The sequence below is a fragment of the Pseudophryne corroboree genome, chromosome 2, assembly GCF_028390025.1.
Source record: "Pseudophryne corroboree isolate aPseCor3 chromosome 2, aPseCor3.hap2, whole genome shotgun sequence".
Classification (NCBI taxonomy): domain Eukaryota; kingdom Metazoa; phylum Chordata; class Amphibia; order Anura; family Myobatrachidae; genus Pseudophryne; species Pseudophryne corroboree.
In genome coordinates, this window is record NC_086445.1 from 807,738,009 (window position 1) to 807,760,918 (window position 22,910).

The following is a 22,910-nucleotide window of genomic DNA, read 5'->3' on the forward strand; positions in this document are numbered from 1 at the left end:
CCAGCAGACTTGTGTCTGCCGGAAAGAGAGATCCAAGGTAGGCTTTAAATCTAGGATCGAGCACGGTGGCCAAAATGTAGTGCTCTGATTTCAACAGATTGACCACCCGTGAATCCTTGTTAAGCGAATTAAGGGCTCCATCCACAAGTCCCACATGCCTAGCGGAATCGCTCCATGTTAGCTCCTCCTTCAATGTCTCCAGCTTCTTCTGCAAAAGCCTGATGAGGGGAATGACCTGACTCAGGCTGGCAGTGTCTGAACTGACTTCACGTGTGGCAAGTTCAAAGGGCATCAGAACCTTGCACAACGTTGAAATCATTCTCCACTGCGCTTGAGACAGGTGCATTCCACCTCCTATATCGTGCTCAATTGTATAGGCTTGAATGGCCTTTTGCTGCTCCTCCAACCTCTGAAGCATATAGAGGGTTGAATTCCACCTCGTTACCACTTCTTGCTTCAGATGATGGCAGGGCAGGTTCAGTAGTTTTTGGTGGTGCTCCAGTTTTCTGTACGTGGTGCCTGTACGCCGAAAGTGTCCCGCAATTCTTCTGGCCACCGACAGCATCTCTTGCACGCCCCTGTCGTTTTTTTAAAAATTCTGCACCACCAAATTCAAGGTATGTGCAAAACATGGGACGTGCTGGAATTTGCCCAGATTTAATGCACACACAATATTGCTGGCGTTGTCCGATGCCACAAATCCACAGGAGAGTCCAATTGGGGTAAGCCATTCCGCGATGATCTTCCTCAGTTGCCGTAAGAGGTTTTCAGCTGTGTGCGTATTCTGGAAACCGGTGATACAAAGCGTAGCCTGCCTAGGAAAGAGTTGGCGTTTGCGAGATGCTGCTACTGGTGCCGCCGCTGCTGTTCTTGCGGCGGGAGTCCATACATCTACCCAGTGGGCTGTCACAGTCATATAGTCCAGACCCTGCCCTGCTCCACTTGTCCACATGTCCGTGGTTAAGTGGACATTGGGTACAGCTGCATTTTTTAGGACACTGGTGACTCTTTTTCTGAGGTCTGTGTACATTTTCGGTATCGCCTGCCTAGAGAAATGGAACCTAGATGGTATTTGGTACCGGGGACACAGTACCTCCAACAAGTCTCTAGTTGGCTCTGCAGTAATGATGGATACCGGAACCACGTTTCTCACCACCCAGGATGTCAAGGCCTCAGTTATCCGCTTTGCAGTAGGATGACTGCTGTGATATTTCATCTTCCTCGCAAAGGACTGTTGGACAGTCAATTGCTTGGTGGAAGTAGTACAAGTGGTCTTACGACTTCCCCTCTGGGATGACCATCGACTCCCAGCAGCAACAACAGCAGCGCCAGCAGCAGTAGGCGTTACACGCAAGGATGCATCGGAGGAATCCCAGGCAGGAGAGGAATCATCAGAATTGCCAGTGACATGGCCTGCAGGACTATTGGCATTCCTGGGGAAGGAGGAAATTGACACTGAGGGAGTTGGTGGGGTGGTTTGCGTGAGCTTGGTTACAAGAGGAAGGGATTTACTGGTCAGTGGACTGCTTCCGCTGTCGGCCCAAGTTTTTGAACTTGTCACTGACTTATTATGAATGCGCTGCAGGTGACGTATAAGGGAGGATGTTCCGAGGTGGTTAACGTCCTTACCCCTACTTATTACAGCTTGACAAAGGGAACACACGGCTTGACACCTGTTGTCCGCATTTCTGGTGAAATACTTCCACACCGAAGAGCTGATTTTTTTGGTATTTTCACCAGGCATGTCAACGGCCATATTCCTCCCACGGACAACAGGTGTCTCCCCGGGTGCCTGACTTAAACAAACCACCTCACCATCAGAATCCTCCTGGTCAATTTCCTCCCCAGCGCCAGCAACACCCATATCCTCCTCATCCTGGTGTACTTCAACACTGACATCTTCAATCTGACTATCAGGAACTGGACTGCGGGTGCTCCTTCCATCACTTGCAGGGGGCGTGCAAATGGTGGAAGGCGCATGCTCTTCACGTCCAGTGTTGGGAAGGTCAGGCATCGCAACCGACACAATTGGAGTCGGACTCTCCTTGTGGATTTGGGATTTCGAAGAACGCACAGTTCTTTGCGGTGCTACTGCTTTTGCCAGCTTGAGTCTTTTCATTTTTCTAGCGAGAGGCTGAGTGCTTCCATCCTCATGTGAAGCTGAACCACTAGCCATGAACATAGGCCAGGGCCTCAGCCGTTCCTTGCCACTCCGTGTGGTAAATGGCATATTGGCAAGTTTATGCTTCTCCTCCGACAATTTTATTTTAGGTTTTGGAGTCCTTTTTTTACTGATATTTGGTGTTTTGGATTTGACATGCTCTGTACTATGACATTGGGCATCGGCCTTGGCAGACGACGTTGCTGGCATTTCATCGTCTCGGCCATGACTAGTGGCAGCAGCTTCAGCACGAGGTGGAAGTGGATCTTGATCTTTCCCTAATTTTGGAACCTCAACAATTTTGTTCTCCATATTTTAATAGGCACAACTAAAAGGCACCTCAGGTAAACAATGGAGATGGATGGATACTAGTATACAATTATGGATGGACTGCCGAGTGCCGACACAGAGGTAGCTACAGCCGTGGACTACTGTACTGTGTCTGCTGCTAATATAGACTGGTTAATAAAGAGATGTAGTATGTATGTATAAAGAAGAAAGAAAAAAAAACCACGGGTAGGTGGTATACAATTATGGACGGACTGCCGAGTGCCGACACAGAGGTAGCTACAGCCGTGGACTACTGTACTGTGTCTGCTGCTAATATAGACTGGTTGATAAAGAGATGTAGTATGTATGTATAAAGAAGAAAGAAAAAAAAACCACGGGTAGGTGGTATACAATTATGGATGGACTGCCGAGTGCCGACACAGAGGTAGCTACAGCCGTGGACTACTGTACTGTGTCTGCTGCTAATATAGACTGGTTGATAAAGAGATGTAGTATGTATGTATAAAGAAGAAAGAAAAAAAAACCACGGGTAGGTGGTATACAATTATGGACGGACTGCCGAGTGCCGACACAGAGGTAGCTACAGCCGTGGACTACTGTACTGTGTCTGCTGCTAATATAGACTGGTTGATAATGAGATGTAGTATGTATGTATAAAGAAGAAAGAAAAAAAAACCACGGGTAGGTGGTATACAATTATGGATGGACTGCCGAGTGCCGACACAGAGGTAGCTACAGCCGTGAACTACCGTACTGTGTCTGCTGCGACTGGATGATAAATAATGATATAAAAAATATATATATATCACTACTGCAGCCGGACAGGTATATATTATATAATGACGGACCTGCTGGACACTGTCTGTCAGCAGAATGAGTTTTTTATAGAATAAAAAAAAAACACCACACAAGTCACACGACGAGTGTTTAACTTTTTCAGGCAATCACAATATAGTATACTATACTGGTGGTCAGGTCACTGGTCAGTCACACTGGCAGTGGCACTCCTGCAGCAAAAGTGTGCACTGTTTAATTTTAATAATATGTACTCCTGGCTCCTGCTATAACCTATAACTGGCACTGCTTCCCAGTCTCCCCCACAATTATAAGCTGTGTGAGCACAGTCAGATATATACATAGATGATGCAGCACACTGGGCTGAGCAGTGCACACAGATATGGTATGTGACTGAGTCACTGTGTATCGTTTTTTTCAGGCAGAGAACGGATTATATTAAATAAAACTGCACTGTCTGGTGGTCACTGTGGTCAGTCACTAGTAAACTCTGCACTCTCTACAGTACTCCTAAGCTCCAGTAAATCAAGTGTCTCTGTTTAAAATCAATCTCACTCTCTCTCTTCTAATCTAAATGGAGAGAACGCCAGCCACGTCCTCTCCCTATGAATCTCAATGCACGTGTGAAAATGGCGGCGACGCGCGGCTCCTTATATAGAATCCGAGTCTCGCGATAGAATCCGAGCCTCGCGAGAATCCGACAGCGTCATGATGACGTTCGGGCGCGCTCGGGTTAACCGAGCAAGGCGGGAAGATCCGAGTCGCTCGGACCCGTGAAAAAAAACATGAAGTTCGGGCGGGTTCGGATTCCGAGGAACCGAACCCGCTCATCTCTAATTTTTTCTGACGGTTTAATCTACAACGGTATTATAAATGTCCCATAGCAAGTTAACGGAACACTTTGATGAGAGGCTGTGGTTTCACTGTGCCGTTTATAATTTTAGTGTGTTATTTTTATTATTCAGAGGTCTAATAATTCCTGTATCTTACTAATGAGACCCAGAAGGCAGGAACAGATGTCTAAGCATGTTTATTGTCTGTACTATTTAAGTTCAAAGTTCTTTGAACAAGCTGCAACATCGTCATATTGCCATAGAAACTATGTAGTATATGATTTATATTCCGATTATTCACCTTGGTAAAGTTAGCTTTTATTTGTATGTGTGATAAATATGATTATCTCTTTTCAGAGATGAAGGAAATTGTCTTCTATAACCTTTACTAAATTCTAATAGTATAATGTAATGCATCATTTTATGATGGGTAGTTTTCCTATATATGGCAGAAACACAGTGGTGCATTATAGAAGGGGCATTTTGTGTGGTAGTCTGGGAGTAAGACCCATGTTTTACTGAGTTATGCAATTATGACCTTGACAGAAGTTTGGGATGAAGCTTTTAAAATTAACTTGCAGTCATAGGGCAGTAGTCAATTCTTTTCACCCCCTTCCACACCCGTTCTGTTTCTGTTGACGGAAGTGGTATAATAATTTCAGCTCACTGGGGTAGCGAGGGTGCCCAACCCTTTACGCAGCTAAACCTGATTACTATGGGAGCAATATGAGCAATAACGGGGATCACTTTAGAAAGGAGATTGGGTGTGATATATCATTTGAATACCGCCCATAGAGTTTTTGCAAACACTTGTCATTAGGGACTTACTGTACAGTATGTATGTATCTAATTAAAATTTTAATTCAGGAAAAGAGTTTAAAGAATTCTGAATGGTTTGGTGGGCAACAAAGAACAAAAAATAATTGGAAACCAACCAATTATGAGAAAAGGGACCCGTTTGGCCGCCCAAACAGCACTTTTTGCTATCATGCCCATTAGTTTAGACAAGTTTAGCTGCTTTACGCGGCTAAACCCCACACTAATGGGCGTGATCGGTGTGATAAACAGCAGCAATTGAATATCACCCCTGCGATCTCCCGTCAGTTTAGACGGGAGATCAGGCAACAATATCAATTGAATTCCCACCCCAAGGCTTAAGCCGGGTATACAGTGAGACAATAGCAGCCTGATATGTCATTTCTGGTTCAAGTTCAGAACATCGGACCCTCTGGATTGGCATAATTCTAAACTGCTTCCGAACATCATTAAACCTGTTCAGAACATTAACAGGTGTACCCTCATGGGATTGCTTTGCTCGCCACGCTTCGGGCACAGTATTCCCATTAGATGTCTATGTGGATAGTGAAACTGATAGCCCGGGGGTCCCATGTTGTAAACTTGAGCAGCTGTTTCCGTCTGAATTGTAACGACCTATCGGCATATCATTCAGCGATATGCGAGTTCCCACAGTAGCATGTGTCGTCGGCCATGCTGCACGGCCAACCGGGTGATATCACATATGACCTGGTGTATACTAATGATGGACAGAACAGTGATCTTTCCGTCCATCATTACATCATTCTGATGTGTACTAAGGATCCGATATGTCGGCCTGTCAGGCCAACATATTGGCTGGGTACACATTGTGCAGTGTGTAGCCAGGTTTAGTACATAGACCCTAAAGTACAATCTACCAGGGACGTGCGGTGAGCTAAATGGCTCAGGAGGCACTGGCTAACCCCAGAGCCAGATTTACAGGCAATATATGAGCCAAAGGGTACATCTGGCCATTATACACAGGTGCAGCAGTATAAACTCCTGGAAATTTGGTGAGTTTTGATCAGAGATGTGCGGAAAAGATAAGCAGGTGAGGCACTGCCTCACCTGCCATAGACTTTTTACTCCAGAGTTTGGGCTATAAAAATAATTAGAATAATGCAAAGAAGATATTTCAAATAAATTATTAGTATTTTTCATATACTTTATTCAATCAAACCTCTGGTTTAAGCGTAAGTATGACAGGAAAGGCTCTGCCTCACCCCACCGCACGTCACTGCAATCTACCAAATCCTAGCTGTAATTTTTCAAACACAAACTGTGACAGTTAGGAGCTGGTTGGCTTGTACATTATATCTCGCCACTTTATCTCTCTCTCTTAAATAAACCCCTCAGTCTCCCCATAATGTTTCAAGAGATAGTAAAGCTTTGTATATGTCAATGGCTGTATGTTACTGAGCTACTTAGTAACATACAGCTGTATGAAAAACAGAAGTGTTTATATTTTATTTTTACATATCTGCGTGGGAATATCAGGTTAAATGTGATATTTGCACTTTCATGTTTCACCATGTCTAGTTTATGGAGACAGCCCCTGAAGAAGAATAGTAAGCATGCTTCTTGAAGTAGAACCATCTAGATGTACTGGGGCAGTGTTTCCAAGTGCTCATCTCATTTCTATATTTCTATTCAAGAAAATGAAAAACCGATGAAAGTCATTGGAGATGATGATTTGCTGGACCATGAACTCATAACGGAATTAAGGAAAGAATATGGTATGACCTACAATGATTTCTTCATGGTGCTAACCGATTTAGATATGAGGGTTAAGGTAAGAGGTTTTCCATTTTACTTCTATGTACAACTATCAAGGGGAATCGGTTTTCCAAAACATTATTGTTGTTGGTGTTGAAGTCATTATTGTCATGTGACAAAACACAATTTAGACCACTGTCGGTTTTATTATCCAGATAGAGAAGTCATATAAGGTCCTCCTTCTTTAAAAAAACAACAAAAAAACAACACACCATGAAGCTTGTGTTTGTGAGTCCTGTAGTCAGCAGCTAGAATTATGTTTTCACTTAGCACGTACCATGACATAGATGGCTTACTCTACCTCCCCTCTAATAAAAGACTTACTGTTTAAAATTCCTCGTACTGTAAGGATAAAAAATAAATAAAATTGGTGGGTAAGCTGAAATTTTTGTCAAAAGGCCAAAACTTTGCAAGGTCAAACCAACCAACCCACATTGAACAGTATGTTACATATTTTAATAGCAGAGAACATCTACTTTTTGAATGTCAAGAAAGAAATAAAGTGATTTCAGAATTTTGTCATAGCAACAATTCAGGAAAACATTATGGAAATGTCCGCAAGAAAAAAATAAAATGAAAAGGGCACAATGCCATTTGGGAATTATGTTAATGTCTTATATAAAATAAAAAGTGGACAAAAAAAAACATGTTACAGTGCTTTACTTTTCTTGTTTATAACTAAAAAGTGCCGTATACTCACATCATAATAAATTAGATGGATGTTACTGTATGTTTCTATGTTCATAAATGCTTAACCGGTCACCAAGACACCTTTAAAATCATCTATGATATTTTACATGTGTAAAAGTTCTACTCAGTTCTACTTGTTTCCTAAACCATAGTAACCCTCCGCCAGGAATCCATTTTTTTCCTTTTGAAAAGAACATAGATCTGTGTCTTTTCTCTATCTGTACTGTTCTCCATCTGATATCAAGTCTCAGACCAAAAAGCACAGTCTATATGAGGGGGTTCCTAGACTACACACCCTAACTACACGTGATGAGAGGTGCTATCATACCAAGACTTTTAGTGCCACATACAGAAAGAAAGAATACAGATGCACTTTCCAAACATTACTAATTAGAATAGTAATAGAAAGAAAGCAGTCTGTTATAATAACCAAGAAGCATTATCTCTCTCTAATGTAATATTATTACCAACTGACACGTGAAGTAAAACTGAGACCTGACACTAGGATCCTAGCACCTAGTAAAAATTCCCAGTATGAATAGAAAAGTCAGATTTTTTATTAAATATTGTATAATACCCCTTTCATGCAGAAATCCCGTATCTGAGCTGGAATAATGAACATGGTTTCAACTGTTGATATCCTTTCACAGAGGCAAGGACCTGGGAAAAAAACAGGTCATGTGCCGTTGTGAATTGGGTCTACCCAGGTCAACCCTGGTCATGACCAGGGTTTTCCTGCGTGCAAGGGGTATTTAAAAGGAGCTTATTGACTTTAACATAACCCAGGTAGAGTAACCCTCTTTCACACCTCAGGGTTTCCATCTCAGACCCAAGAAAAACCCTGGCCTGGTCCAGGGTTGCAGGGGTTTTTCCCCGATCCATGTTCAATGTGGTAGGGGTAATAGAGGCAGCTACAAAAACGTGAGGGCTCTGGATAAATTTGCGGTTTAACTGGTGCCTGAAAATAATTAATTATATATTATGACATGCTTTTTGTTATTTTGGATCACACAGCAATACTATGAGGTTCCTATTGCGATGAAGTCAGTATTTGACATAGTCGATACATTCCAGTCCAGAATCAAAGAAATGGAGAAACAAAAAAGAGATGGGATTACATGTAAGAAAGAGGAGAAAACAAGGTCACTAGAAAGTTTCCTCTCAAGGTAAGCTTCTTTATAGAACAAAGGAAAGTTACATTAATATATATGTTAATGTTTTTATTTTAAAAAAATACATAATTTTCCATAAATATTACAATACAATATATAATGTTGCTAACAAAATTTGATCAAATGTGGTTGATAGTCTACAAAACAGGAGGCGCATGATACGCCATATAATATATCAGCATCTTTCCAGCACTTCCTCCTCTTTCTGTGCTAATGATGATTTATTTAACTTAAAATAATACATCACTTGTGAATGAGACACCCAGTGGGGATGGTTTTCATAGTTATTCTTCTAACTGAAACAGTCATCTTTATTAATAGAGAGAGAGAGAGAGAGAGAGAGAGAGAGAGAGAGAGAGAGAAAGGGGGCACTCACCAGCTTTCAATTACATGTAAAAAGGGCTGAAAAATGTATTTCATACTTATTATATTCAGTGTATTGCCGGAGTGTCTCATCTCAATGTTTCAACAGCACAGCATACTGTAAGCACCAAAATGTGGGTGTGGTATGGCTGACCGGCGGTTGCCGGGATCCCGGCAGCATACCGACGCCGGGATCCCTGCAGGGAGGGGCGAGTGCTGCAAGCCCCTTGCGAGCTCGCTGCGCTTGCCACGCTGCGGGCTCGGTGGCGACTTGCGGTCACCGCGGGTTCTAGTCCCACTCTATGGGTGTCGTGGACACCCATGAGTGGGAATAGTCCCTGTTGGTCGGCATGCATAGGGAGGGGGCGGGTTGTTGGTGGAGATCATGTGACCGTCGGTCTCCCGACCGCTGGTCACATGAATACCATCCCCAAAATATAAAGCCCACCAAAGTCCAATATATTTGGTGCTTATGCTGTGCTGTTGTGCCTCCTGATGATGGTCCAGCTGGGCCGAAACATTGAGATGAGATACTCTGGCAATACACTGAATGTGATAAGTATGAAATACATTATTCAGGCTGTAATACGTGCAATGGAAAGCTGGTGAGTGCCCCTTTTTTTCTTCTCTACTTGTGGCTATCCTATTTGGACATTGTGGGTGACACTCCAGCAGCTGCTGCATATTTAAATGTCTAGGGAGAGTAGGAACCTGTGTAATTAATATGTGTCCAGAATTAAAGGCATGAGGTGGCAACCCTAAATTCAAAGCTACAGTATCTTGCTGCAGCTATTGAATATGCCCCTATACATCTGTAGCATATACAATTTTATGCTTTGATGGAGCATGTGAAAGTAGAATGTACACACTCCAATGTATGCGCTTAGTATGTGACAGCAGTGCTTTTAGATATAAAAATGCACAATGGCCCTCATTCCGAATTGATCGCAGCAGGAACTTTGTTAGCAGTTGGGCAAAACCATGTGCACTGCAGCAGTGGCGTCACAAGGCGGGTGCGGGGGGTGCGGCCCGCACCCGGGTGTGACACCTGGAGGGGGTGACACCAAATGTCAGCTCCTCCGTAGTGACAGGAGCCAGGTGCTGCAGTGTGAAATTCCGCTACAGCACCCGGCTCCTGTCATAGCAGAGGAGCCGACAGCACACTGAGACCGTCTCTGGGGGAAACCCAGCATCTCCGGAGATGCTGGGCACGCCCCCAGAGTGACGATGCCAGTATCCCCGCGAAGCCACGCCCCCTAGCTGTAAGGCCACGCCCCCTTTTTTGCCGCGATCGCGGCAGTACATCAGGGGTGCGCACCGGGTGTCACCACACCTGGTGACGCCTCTGCACTGCAGGGGAGGCAGATATAACATGTGCAGAGAGAGTTAGATTTGGGTGGGTTATTTTGTTTCTGTGCAGGGTAAATACTGGCTGCTTTATTTTTACACTGCGATTTCAGTTTGAACACACCCCACCCAAATCTAACTCTCTCTGCATATGTTATATCTCCCCCCCCCCCCCCCCTGCAGTGCACATGGTTTTTCCCATTAGCTAACAAATTTGCTGCTGCGATCATATCTGAATATGCCCCATGTCAACATAATGCATGTCGACCAATAGTGGTTGACCTTATGAGTGTCGACCTAAGTGTTGTTGCATACCTCCCAACATGACCCTCTCCAGGAGGGACAGAATGCTCTGCTTCTGGACTTTTCTCTTAATTTAAGATTGCCATCACCTGTGTTGAACAGGTTAGTAAATAAGAAAGGTGTTTCAATACAGGTGAGGGCAATCATAAAAGTCCAGGAGCAGAGCCTTCTGTTGTTCCTGGAGGGGGTCATGTTGGGAGGTATGTTGTCGACCTAAAGACCGGATACCCCTATGAATAGGATTGGTCAGCTCGTTATGCAGTGTGGTGTGTTGAGATAGGAGTGGAAACAGGAAAGGACACAATTTTTGGTCAAAAGTTATCCTCCCTTTTATACAGACTTTTGCAGCTTTACAATAAGCTACAGGTGTTCCAGTGCTTTTCATGTGGAAGCTTTCGCCTGGGTTTTCTTACAGCCAGCAGGCACTTGCGAAATACCCCTCTAAACATACAGCTTTTTTTTGTTGGAGATAGGGCATTAGGACATTTAGTAAATACAGTAGACAAACATTTTGATGTTAGCTACACTTTACTGTGATAATGCAGAAGTCAATAATCTGCACAGTACAGTAATGCTGATACTGCTGTACTAATAGGTAGCAGTGCATATTACAGCAGTCCCTAACATTTTCCTGTTCTCTACCAATACATTTCCATTGGGGGGGTTTTCTGAAAAGTTGGCCTTTGAACAGCTTGGAAGAATGTGCCCAGCAGTGTAGATATTGGCCCTCATTCCGAGTTGATCGCTAGCTGCCGTTGTTCGCAGCGCAGTGATCAGGCAAAAAATCGGCACTTCTGCGCATGCGTATGGTGCGCACTGCGCACGCGTGACGTACTTTCACAAAAGCCGATGTAGATTCACACAAGGTCGAGCGACGCTTTTCAGTCGCACTGCTGATCGCTGAGTGATTGACAGGAATGGGGCGTTTCTGGGAGGTAACTGTTTTCAGGGAGTGTACTGAAAAACGCAGGCGTGTCCGATACAAATGCAGGCGTGCCTGGGGAAACGGGGGAGTGGCTGGCCGAACGCTGGGCGTGTTCGTGACGTCAAAACAGGAACTAAATAGTCTGAAGTGATCGCAAGCTAGGAGTAGGTCTGCAGCTACTCAGAACCTGCTTGAAATTTTTTTTGTAGCAGCGCTGCGATCCTTTCGTTCGCACTTCTGCTAAGCTAAGATACACTCCCAGAGGGCGGTGGTTTAGCGTTTGCACTGCTGCTAAAAGCAGCTAGCAAGCGATCAACTCGGAATGAGGGCCATTATACAAGCAGACCATTGTAGAGTGATCTTACAGACTATATCTAACAAGGAGCTATTATCAAAAACAATATCCATTAGTTCATTGTGTTCTCTTGTACAAAGCTTCAGCCAAGCTGGAACTCCCTTGATTTAAAAATTGTATCGAAGTTTTCTAGACTGTTTATAATTGTATTTGTTCAGTAAAAGTACATTTTCATGTAATAACAAATATGTGCCCTTATCTCAAAGGAAGGAGGAACCTCACACATGCTGCCTGTCTGGGTATAGGCACCAGTCGTAGAGTAGGAACATGTGATTATTAAACTTTATTGGAACCACCTACTGTGTGGGAAGACTATTCTCCACAGGAAAAGGTCACAGCAATATGCACCTCACAGGTTTCTTCACTTTATTTTTCTCCCCGTGTTCTGGAGCAAGGAGTGAAGGTTTCTCCTTCCTGGTTCTGCTGACATACAGTATGCTTGTGATCCTGTTGTACTCATACCTCGTGTTATGTCTCATATGCAGAGACAGAGTGGCTTGCAGTACGGTCTACTGTAAGAACTACTTCCAATGTTTTCCGCAAATAAATCCTAAACCCTCATACAAAACAAGTACAAAACATACACAAGAACGTTCATATACTTCTATGACTTATATAGATTAACAAGGTAAATCATTGGAACTTGAGTCTGTTACATACTGTACAGTAAGGGGAATGATAGTTAAAGGCCAGTTGCCATAGAAAGAAAGGTTTTCTACAGACAATAGCTAATCACCTTGCTTGCTATGAAGTTGACAAAGAGTGAAAGGATCTGTTTCCTTCTGCTCCCTGTCACTATGTCAGACCTGTCCATTGTCTTCACTGTGCTCCAATGAAGTTATATGGGCTATAAGCACTGTACTTTGATTGAGAGGTGGACTGTGACAGCTTTGCTGATCTGTTCTTCACACTTGATTACTCTGCCCTTACCCACTGTACCTAATCCCCAGACTGCATGGCCATAACTGGGTGCATTCTGATATAAATTATTGAGGTGTGCCTTGGTGTGGCAGTGTCCGATGGGTGACAAGAAAATGGACAAGAATTGCTCCTGGCAACATGGCCAGAGATGACACCATCTGTGCAGTGCAGGTGTGGTATGGCTGACCAACGCCGGGATCCCGGCAGCATACCAACGCCGGGATCCCAGTGGGGAGGGGCGAGTGCAGCAAGGTCCTTGCGGGCTCGCCTCGCTGCCGACTCACAGTTCACCACAGGTTCTGTTCCCACTCTATGGGTGTCGTTAACACCCACGAGTGGATATAGTCCCTGTTGGTCGGCATGCCGACCATCGGGATAGTGAGGGGGCGGCATGTTGGTGGAGGTCATGTGACCGTCAGTCTCCCGACCACCGGTCACATGAATACCACCCGTGAAGTGCATGTCTGCTCTCCTATGCTATCAAAAAGCTTGAAATGATGACCGGAATGTCATAGAGTATTTTCTACCCCTCCTAATCTCTCTTTGGAGACTGCCTCTGGATTATTCCACAATTATGTGGAATAATGCTTTATTGAGGTGCTACAGGCAGGACTTTACTGGATGAGTTTAGGCATGATGTGCAGAGAATATGCCAGATAACTGGGTAGGCTGCATTGGAATCCTAGTGAAAATATGTAATTCTCTATCAGACAGTAAAACTAACATACTGCAGAAGCTGGCTGCCTCCAAACCCTCAGCAGACAACCTGAAAAACCTATTTAAGAATAATATGGGCAATGGTCAAATACCAGAAAAATCCAGAGGGAATGTTACTGTGGAATGTTTCGAGTTTTTGGTTCAAATGTGTTCAGAACTGCTATCCCTCAAATTTGCCATTGATTGAGCTTACTGACCCCCAATAACATCTACCCTGAAGCAGCATTGAGCTCTATGCAGACATGGCTCCTCAACTACTGGAACAAATGTGCCATCCTTAAGACTGCCTAAGTGAATACAACAATGTGCAGGTATTTTTCTGCCCTGATTTTTATGCTGGGATCCACTGCAAACAAACCTAATTTTTAGAGCTCAAACAATGGGATAAAACCGGCAATCCAATTACCCTGTTATACATGTTATACATATTATACAAGTTTTCCATTCTTAATTGGATCAGGCAATTTGATAAAATCGTTTACCACGCCTCCTATATGAAAGCAGCTCTGTAATTAAAGGTTAATAGTGGTTATTTGAGAAACAAAGCACTGTGAATAGCAATGCTTTAAAAGAAAATTAAAGAAAGGAAAAAGAGAAGAATAAGCATAGGAAGAGGGAGAAGAATGAAGAAAAACAGGAAAAACCAATAAAGTGAGAAAATAAAAATAAAATGTTTACAAGCTCTCTTTTGTAAATGTGCAGCTTTTCCGGTCAGTTTATATGAATGATTGCTGGTGTCCGTATTCTGACATTATTCTTCTCCTTTTCCTTTCGTTAATCTTCTTTTAAAGCATTGCTATTCACAGCGCTTTGTTTCTCAATTAACCACTTAATTGGATCAGACATTGGGGGTAATTCCAAGTTGATCGCAGCAGGATTTTTGTTAGCAATTGGGCAAAACCATGTGCACTGCAGGGGAGGCAGATATAACATGTGCAGAGAGAGTTAGATTTGGGTGTGGTGTGTTCAATCTGCAATCTAATTTGCAGTGTAAAAATAAAGCAGCCAGTATTTACCCTGCACAGAAACAATATAACCCATCCAAATCTAACTCTCTCTGCAAATGTTATATCTGCCTCCCCTGCAGTGCACATGGTTTTGCCCAATTGCTATCAAAAATCCTGCTGCGATCAACTTGGAATTACCCCCCCTTATTCACTGCTCCTCACACAGTCTGCTCCTCAGTGCTCATCGGTCAGCAGTGGCCTGTCTGTGGACTGAGACCGAAGCTTGTGATGAGTACAACTGATATATATCCACTGCTAAATGTAATTCAGTATGAGCTAGAGAAACCACTATTTACAGTATGTGTTCTTCTTGTTCACACTCCACCTGTGATAATAAGTGAGAGAATTCACGGTGACTGTTTTGCCATTAATAATCTTAGTTTTGTGGTGTAAACCATTTGGACTTCATAATCGGCTTTCTGTTCTTCTTGGAAATGGTGTAGGTCAGTGGTTACCAAACTTTCTTGAATCGCGGCGCACTAGAGTATCAGATTTTTTTTCACGGCACCCCTAGGGCAGAAGTTTCTTATTCATAAATTTAGGAAAAAAAATATTAAATGAAGTAAATTGTGTTTATATGTCATCCTTAGGGTCAATTGTGTGGTGAGGGACAATATTTGCTTCTGTTTGTCCACATATTTTATGTTTGAAAGCCACAAACACTGGTTTTGCCTATTACATTGACCATAAATAATTTTAATTGGTCCTGGACCACCAACCTGAGGCACCCTAGCCAGTGTCTCACGGTACCCCAGGGTGCCACGGCACACAGTTTGAGAACCACTGATTTAGGTAATTAAGCCTATACAAGTTTATGTAGTTGTGCTACTGAGGATGGATGGAATTATTTAGTTTGTTTTGTGTGTTTTCTATTCCTCCAAGGTTTAAAATCTCTCTAAAGTGTCCTCAGAGTATTGCTGCAAGTTACATACTTTACATTAAGATGGATATTAAATTAATGTTATGGAATAGCAATGGCATAAAAAAGAAACTTATTATATCCTTCATGGTCAGTTTTCCTTGTTTTAAAGTTTTTGCCCATGGATGTTCTTTTGGGGAATATGATATTATTTGTGTGATATAATGTTCTGCAATGTAACACAAGAGGTTTGTGTGTCAAATATTTATGTCCCTTCCCTCCTTGATAAAGATTTGTTGAATGTGCTGAATGTGAAATTTGGATCCTTGCCATGGTTCCAATTATCTTGTTAAGAAATTTCAACAACTTACTAGACCCTTTTTTTTAAGGAATAACAGTTTATCTTGGTCATTTCCCATCTATGGCCTCAAGTACCCTGCACTTTCAGTCATAAATAAGTGGTGGTGGAAGCATCCTGACTCCTGTATGTTTTCTTGATATTCACATACATCTCAAAGACATAAACAGAGATGGTTTCATGTGAGGTTTTACTTATAGGGCAATAGCAAAAGGTTCCTTTGTTGATGCAGTTGATTAGTACAGGGGTAGTCTTAGTGAAAGTCAGCGCAGCAAGTGTGCGGGTACGGGTGGGTACAGCGTACCCTTAAGAATTTAGCCGTGGGTACGCCGTACCCACGCCGCCGGGCTGCCGCTCCCTCTCTCTGCTGCTCACCGCGACGCTGCTACCTTCAATTCGGCGCAGGCCCGTGATCACGGATCGGCGCCTAATTGAAGGTAGACACTGAGGGGCAGGAGAGGCGCAGGCTGCGCTCTCCTCCCCTCACACACAAGAAGCAGCAGTGTGGTAAGCAGCAGGGGAATGGGGGGAGGGGGGGCATGTGTACCTGGCACTGGGGGCATATCTGGCACTGCGGGGACATATGTATCTGGCACTGGGGGCATATCTGGCACTGAGGGCATCTTTGTATCTGGCACTGGGGGCATATCGGGCACTGGGGGGCATTTCTGTATCTGGCACTGGGGCATATCTGGCACTGTGGGGGCACCTCTGTATCTGGCACTGGGGACATATCTGGCACTGTGGGGGCATCTCTGTATCTGGCACTCAGGGGCAATGTATATCTGGCACTGGGGGGCAATGTATATCTGACACAGTGGGGCATCTCTGTATCTGGCACTGGGTGCATATCTGGCACTGGGGGGCATTTCTGTATCTGGCACTGGAGGCATCTCTGTATCTGGCACTGGGGGGCAAAGTATATCTGACACAGTGGGGGCATTTGTGTATCTGGCACTGTGAGGCAATGTATATCTGGCACTATGGGGGCATTTGTGTATCTGGCACTGTGGGGCAATGTGTATCTGGCACTGTGAGGCAATGTGTATCTGCCACTCTGGGGGCATTTGTGTATCTGGCACTGTGGGGCAATGTGTATCTGGCACAGTGGGGCAATGTATATCTGGCACTGTGGGGCAATGTATATCTGGCAGTGTGGGGCAACGTGTATCTGGCACTGTTGGGGTCATATGTGTATCTGCCCCCCCCCCCCCCATATGTGTATCACGCCTCCATTTTCATTGGCCACACCCATTTTTTGGCGTGCGCGCGCACGCACACACAGTACCTGTAAGACATTTTTTCTACTTGCACCACTGGTGAAAGTGTATACAACCTGATCAAACAGGATTTATATCCCACCAATCTACAGACATGTATCTAGATGATATTATAGCCCTACCATACTACAGTACAAGTTAAGATGTACCCATGTAAAGAGTGTAAAGCACATGGTTGAATTCCACAGCTGTGGAGGGTATACTGGTGTATTTTTAGGTGCTGTACATCTAGGGGGTTTATTCAGATATGAACGCAGATGGCTGCATACGCAGCCAGATCTGCATTCATCTCTGCACATGCTGGGGGCCACCCAGCACAGGGCAATGCAGCCCCCAGCATGTGTGAGGCCACCCCTGATGCATCCGCAATTCCATTTTGGATGCATTGGATCTAAGTTGACCCTTGGCAGTGCAGTCAGGCAGCCATTTTATTGCCCCACACCGCCCCCGTTTTTCAGGCACTGCCCTGTGCAATACCATAGTCCCGCCCTGTCAATAACATTTTTGTTGCATCCATCAGGGATGCAACTGCAATGTGTACGACCGCGCAGCTGATGTGCGGGCGCTGCGCATGCTCAGTTTGCCACTACTGGCAAACTGCGCTGTGGGATGCCTTTACGGCCGGGTCTGAATAACCCTCCTAATACTTAATTTGTTCCTTGAAAAAATCTAGAATCTATGTTTGGGTATGTAAATGTGTATGTCTGTTATGGCTTTTAGTTTGGATTTTTTTTTATCAAGACATATAAAAATACTGTACGTTTCTTAAAACTACAAAAAAATTAAAAGGATGTGTGATCCTCATACTCTAATACTGTACCTATAATAATACCATGGCTCTCTTTACTTTTTCCACCACTCATTGGGCCTAATTCAAGGTTGATTGCAAAATAAAATGTTCCACTAATGGGCAAAACCATGTGCTCTGCAGTGGGGGCAGATGTAACATGTGCAGGGAGAGTTAGATTTGGGTGAGTTATATTGTTTCTGTGCAGAGTAAATACTGGCTGCTTTATTTTTACACTGCAGTTTAGATTTCCGTTTGCACACACCCCACCCAAATCTAAGGGGCCCTACACATTGAGCGATCCGCCGCCGAGCTGCCCAACAGCGGATACGGCCGACGGGCGACCTGGCGGCGGGGGTACAGTGACGGGGAGTGAAGTTTCTTCACTCCCCTCGTAACCCGGCTCCATAGAAGTGCAGGCAAATATGGACGAGATCGTCCATATTGGCCTGCATGCACAGGCGACGGGGCGCCAGCGATGAACGAGCGCGGGGCCGCGCATCGTTCATCGCTGGTGCCTCCACAGTCAAAGATATGAACGGTATTTCGTTCATATCTGTGAGTATTATCGCCCATTGTGTAGGGCCTATTACTATCTCTGCACGTTACATCTGCCCCACATGCACTGCACATGGTTTTGCCCATTAGAGGAATATGTTATTTTGCAATCAACCATGAATAAGGCCCATAGACCATAACTTCCCAACTTATTTCCCTCACTTTTTGCCCTTTAAGAATATAATGTGCTTCACTTTATTCCTCATACACAAATCTCCCCCAATCACCCCATACATACAAAACCACAATAAAAAAACTAATACTCTGCTAAACAAATGAATGTTTGATAGTACTGTCTATAGAGTTTAAAATACACTTATTACAATAGACAATTAAAAGGTAGCCCTACCAGACCTGAACATTTGTGCTTAAATAGTGTATAACTGACATATCTTAACAATAACAGTGAGGGCAATCAAAAGTGATGTAATGGGGCTCCATCATAATCTATATGAGCCAGGCTTCAGAATTTATGTTGTTTGTTTTATTGAGGTTAAAGGAGAAAATTACAACATAAGGTGAAAAGGGAAGAATAGAAAACAAAAGAATAATAGAAGCATTGTAAAATACAAATACAGCAGGCAAAAATAGACAGGAGGATTATTAACAATGGCAGAGTAAGTTCAAAGACAGCAATGTCTAAAGTAGAGATAAGCGGGATCGGTTCTCAGAGAACCAAACTCTACAGGACTTTGCCTTCCGAGTCCGGATCCGAGCCAGGCTCGGGTTTTCCCGTCTGACTCGGAAACCCGAACGCGTCAAAACGTCACCATCCCGCTGTCGGATTCTCGCGGGATTTGGATTCCATATAAGGAGCCGAGCGTCGCGCCCATTTTCACTCCAGTCTCGGAGAGTATTGAGAGGACGTTTCCTCAGTGTTCAGTGTTTGTGTGGGGGCGGGAAAGAGGGGTGGCGAGTCTTGTGCTGTGTTGTGCTGTTCAGTGTAGTCAGTGTATTGTGCTGCATCAGTCCAGCCAGTCACAGTGTTGGTGTCCTTTGCTGCCATATATCCAGTGTAGCTGTATAAAGTGGTGCTGTGTTGTGCTGTCCAGTCCAGTGTAGTCAGTGTATTGTGCTGCATCAGTCCAGCCAGTCACAGTGTTGGTGTCCTCTGGTGCCATATATCCAGTGTAGCTGTATAAAGTGGTGCTGTGTTGTGTTGTGCTGTCCAGTCCAGTGTAGTCAGCGTATTGTGTTGCATCAGTCCAGCCAGTCACAGTGTTGGTGTCCTCTGCTGCCATATATCCAGTGTAGCTGTATAAAGTGGTGTTTTGTTGTGCTGCATCAGACCAGTGGTAGTGTACTGTCCATCAGTCATTCCAGTGACGATATAAACGCTGCTGCTATATGTCCACTGCTAAAGTATTATAATAATTATAACAACAACCACAAGTCCCTTACAGTGTTGTTGTGTTGTGCTGCATCAGACCAGTGGTAGTGTCCTGTCCATCGGTCATTCCAGTGACGATATACGCTGCTGCTATATGTCCACTGCTACTGTATTATAATAATTATAACAACCACAAGTCTCTTACAGTGTTGCTGTGTTGTGTTGCATCAGACCAGTGGTAGTGTCCCGTCCATCAGTCATTCCAGTCATTCCTGTGCCGCATATTGTCTTATATAACTCCCAAAAAATAATGGAGAACAAAAATTTGTAGAATAAAATAGGGAAAGATCAAGAACCACTTCCTCCTAGTGCTGAAGCAGCTGCCACCAGCCATGACATAGACGATGAAATGCCATCAACGTCATCTGCCAAGGATGATGCTCAATGTGATAGTAGAGGGCATGTAAAATCCAAAAAGCCAAAGTTCAGCAAAAAGACCCAAAAAAAGAAATTTAAATGGTCTGAGGAGAAACGTAAACTTGCCAATATGCCATTTACGACACGGAGTGGCAAGGAACGGCTAAGGCCCTGGCCTGCGTTCATGGCTAGTGGTTCAGCTTTACATGACGATGGAAGCCCTCATCCTCCCGCTAGAAAAATTGACCTTCCCAACACTGGACGGCAAGAGGTGGCTCCTTCCACCATTTGCACGCACCCTGCAAGTGCTGGAAGGAGCACCCACAGTCCGGTTCCTGATATTGAAATTGAAGATGTCACTGTTGAAGTACACCAGGATGAGGATATGGGTGTTGCTGTCGTGAGGAGGAAATTGACGATAAGGATTCTGATGGTGATGTGGTTTGTTTAAGTCAGGCACCGGGGGAGACACCTGTTGTTCATGGGATGAAGAAGCCCATTGTGATGCCTGGGCAAACTACCAAAAAAGCCACCTCTTTGGTGTGGAATTATTTCTCCACAAATCCGGACAACAGGTGTCAAGCCATCTGTTGCCTCTGTCACTCTGTAATAAGGGATGTTAACCACCTAGGAACATCCTCCCTTATACGTCACCTGCTGCGCATTAATCAAAAGTCAGTGTCAAGTTGTGAAACTTTGGGTAAGAGCGTAAGCAGTCCACTGACACCTAAATCCCTTCTTCCTCCTGTACCCAAGCTCCTGCAAGCCACACCACCAACTCCCTCAACGTCAACTGCCTCCTCAGTCAGGAACGTCAGTAGTCCTGCAGGCCATGTCACTGTCAAGACTGAGGAGTCCTCTCCTAACCGAGATTCCTCCGTAGGATCCTTGAGTGGTATGCCTGCTGTTGCTGCTCCTACTGTTGTTGCTGCTGGGAGTCGATCGTCATCCCAGAGGAGAAGTAGGAAGACCACTTATACTTCTTCCAGTAAGCAATTGATTTTCCAACAGTCCTTTGTGAGGACGATGAAATATGACAGCAGTCATCCTTTTGTAAAGCGGATAACTGAGGCCTTGACAGCTATGTTGGTGTTAAACGTGCATCCGGTATCCGCCATTAGTTCATTGGGACTTAGAGAATTGTTTGAGGTACTGTGTCCCCGGTATCAAATCCCATCTAGGTTCCACTTCTCTAGGCAGGCGATACCGAGAATGTACAGAGACCTCAGAAAAAGAGTCACCAGTGTCCTACAAAATGCGGTTGTATCCAGTGTCCACCTAACCATGGACATGTGGACAAGTGGAACAGGGCAGACAAAGGACTATATGACTGTAAAAGCCCACTGGGTAGATGTATGGCCTCCCGCAGCAACAACAGCAGCGGCAGTACCAGTAGCAGCATCTCGCAAACGCCAACTCGTTCCTAGGCAGCCTACGCTATGTATCACCGATTTTCGTAAGAGGTACACAGCTGACAACCTTTTACGGAAACTGAGGAACATCATCGCAGAATGGCTTACCTCAATTGGACTCTACTGGGGATTTGTGATATCGGACAACGCCTCCAATATTGTGCGTGCATTACATCTGGGCAAATTCCAGCATGTCCCATGTTTTGCACATACAATTAATTTGGTGGTGAATAATTTTTTTTTAAATGACAGGGATGTGCAGGAGATGCTGTCGGTGGCCCCAAAAATTGCAGGCCACTTTCGGCATTCAGCCACTGCCGAAGACTGGATCGCCAGCAAACACTGCTAAACCTGCCCTGCTATCAACTGAAGTAAGAGGTGGTAACGAGGTGGAATTCAACACTCTATATGCTTCAGAGGATGGAGGAGCAGCAAAAGGCCATTCAAGCCTATACATCCACCTACGATATAGGCAAAGGAGGGGTAATGCACCTGACTCAAGCGCAGTGGAGAATGATTTCCGTCTTGTGCAAGGTTCTCCAACCCTTCGCACTTGCCACACGTGAAGTCACTTCAGCCACTGCCAGCTTGAGTCAGGTCATTACCCTCATCAGGCTTTTGCAGAAGCAGCTGGAGAAATTGAAGGAGCAGCTAAGACGGAGCGATTCTGCAAAGTATGTGGGACTTGTGGATGGAGCCCTTCATTCGCTTTGCCAGGATTCAAGGGTGGTCAATCTGTTGAAATCAGAGCACTACATTTTGGCCACCATGCTCGATCCTAGGTTTAAAGCGTTGTAACTCTCTTTCCAGCAGACACAAGTGTGCACAGGTGCAAAGACCTGCTGGTTAGTAAATTGTCAACTCAAGCGGAACGTGACCCGTCAACAGCTCATCCTTCAATTTCTCCCGCCACTGGGGCTGCAAGGAAAAAGATAAGATTTCCTAGCCCACCCGCTGGCGGTGACGCAGGGCAGTCAGGAGCGAAAGCTGACATCTGGTCCAGACTTAAGGACCTGCCAACGATTACTGACATGTCTACTGTCACTGCATATGATTCTGTCACCATTGAAAGAATGGTGGAGGATTATATGAGTGACAGCATCCAAGTAGGCATGTCAGACAGTCCGTACGTATATGGCAGGAAAAAGAGGCAATTTGGATGCCCTTGCACAAACTGGCTTTATTTTACCTAAGTTGCCCCCTCTCCAGTGTGTACTCCGAAAGAGTGTTTAGTGCAGCCGGTAACCTTGTCAGCGATCGGCGTAGGAGGTTACTTCCACAAAATGTGGAGAAGATGATGTTCATCAAAATGAATTATAAATTTAGCCGGGAAGACCTTGACCAGCAATTGCCTCCAGAAAGTACACAGGGACCTGTGATGGTGTATTCCAGTGGGGACGAATTAATACTCTGTGAGGAGGGGGATGTACACAGTGA

The 22,910-nt window shown here is 44.5% G+C and overlaps 1 protein-coding gene across 1 annotated transcript in view; it reads left to right on the forward strand.

The window, feature by feature from the left end:
• Positions 1–22,910, forward strand: part of CCDC80 (coiled-coil domain containing 80) — a 254,375-nt gene that overhangs the window by 141,831 nt on the left and 89,634 nt on the right. The window contains exons 4-5 of the mRNA XM_063955633.1: positions 6,552–6,688; positions 8,377–8,528. Of these exons, the coding sequence (XP_063811703.1) occupies positions 6,552–6,688; positions 8,377–8,528 (289 nt within the window). The remainder of the gene's footprint in view (positions 1–6,551; positions 6,689–8,376; positions 8,529–22,910) is intronic.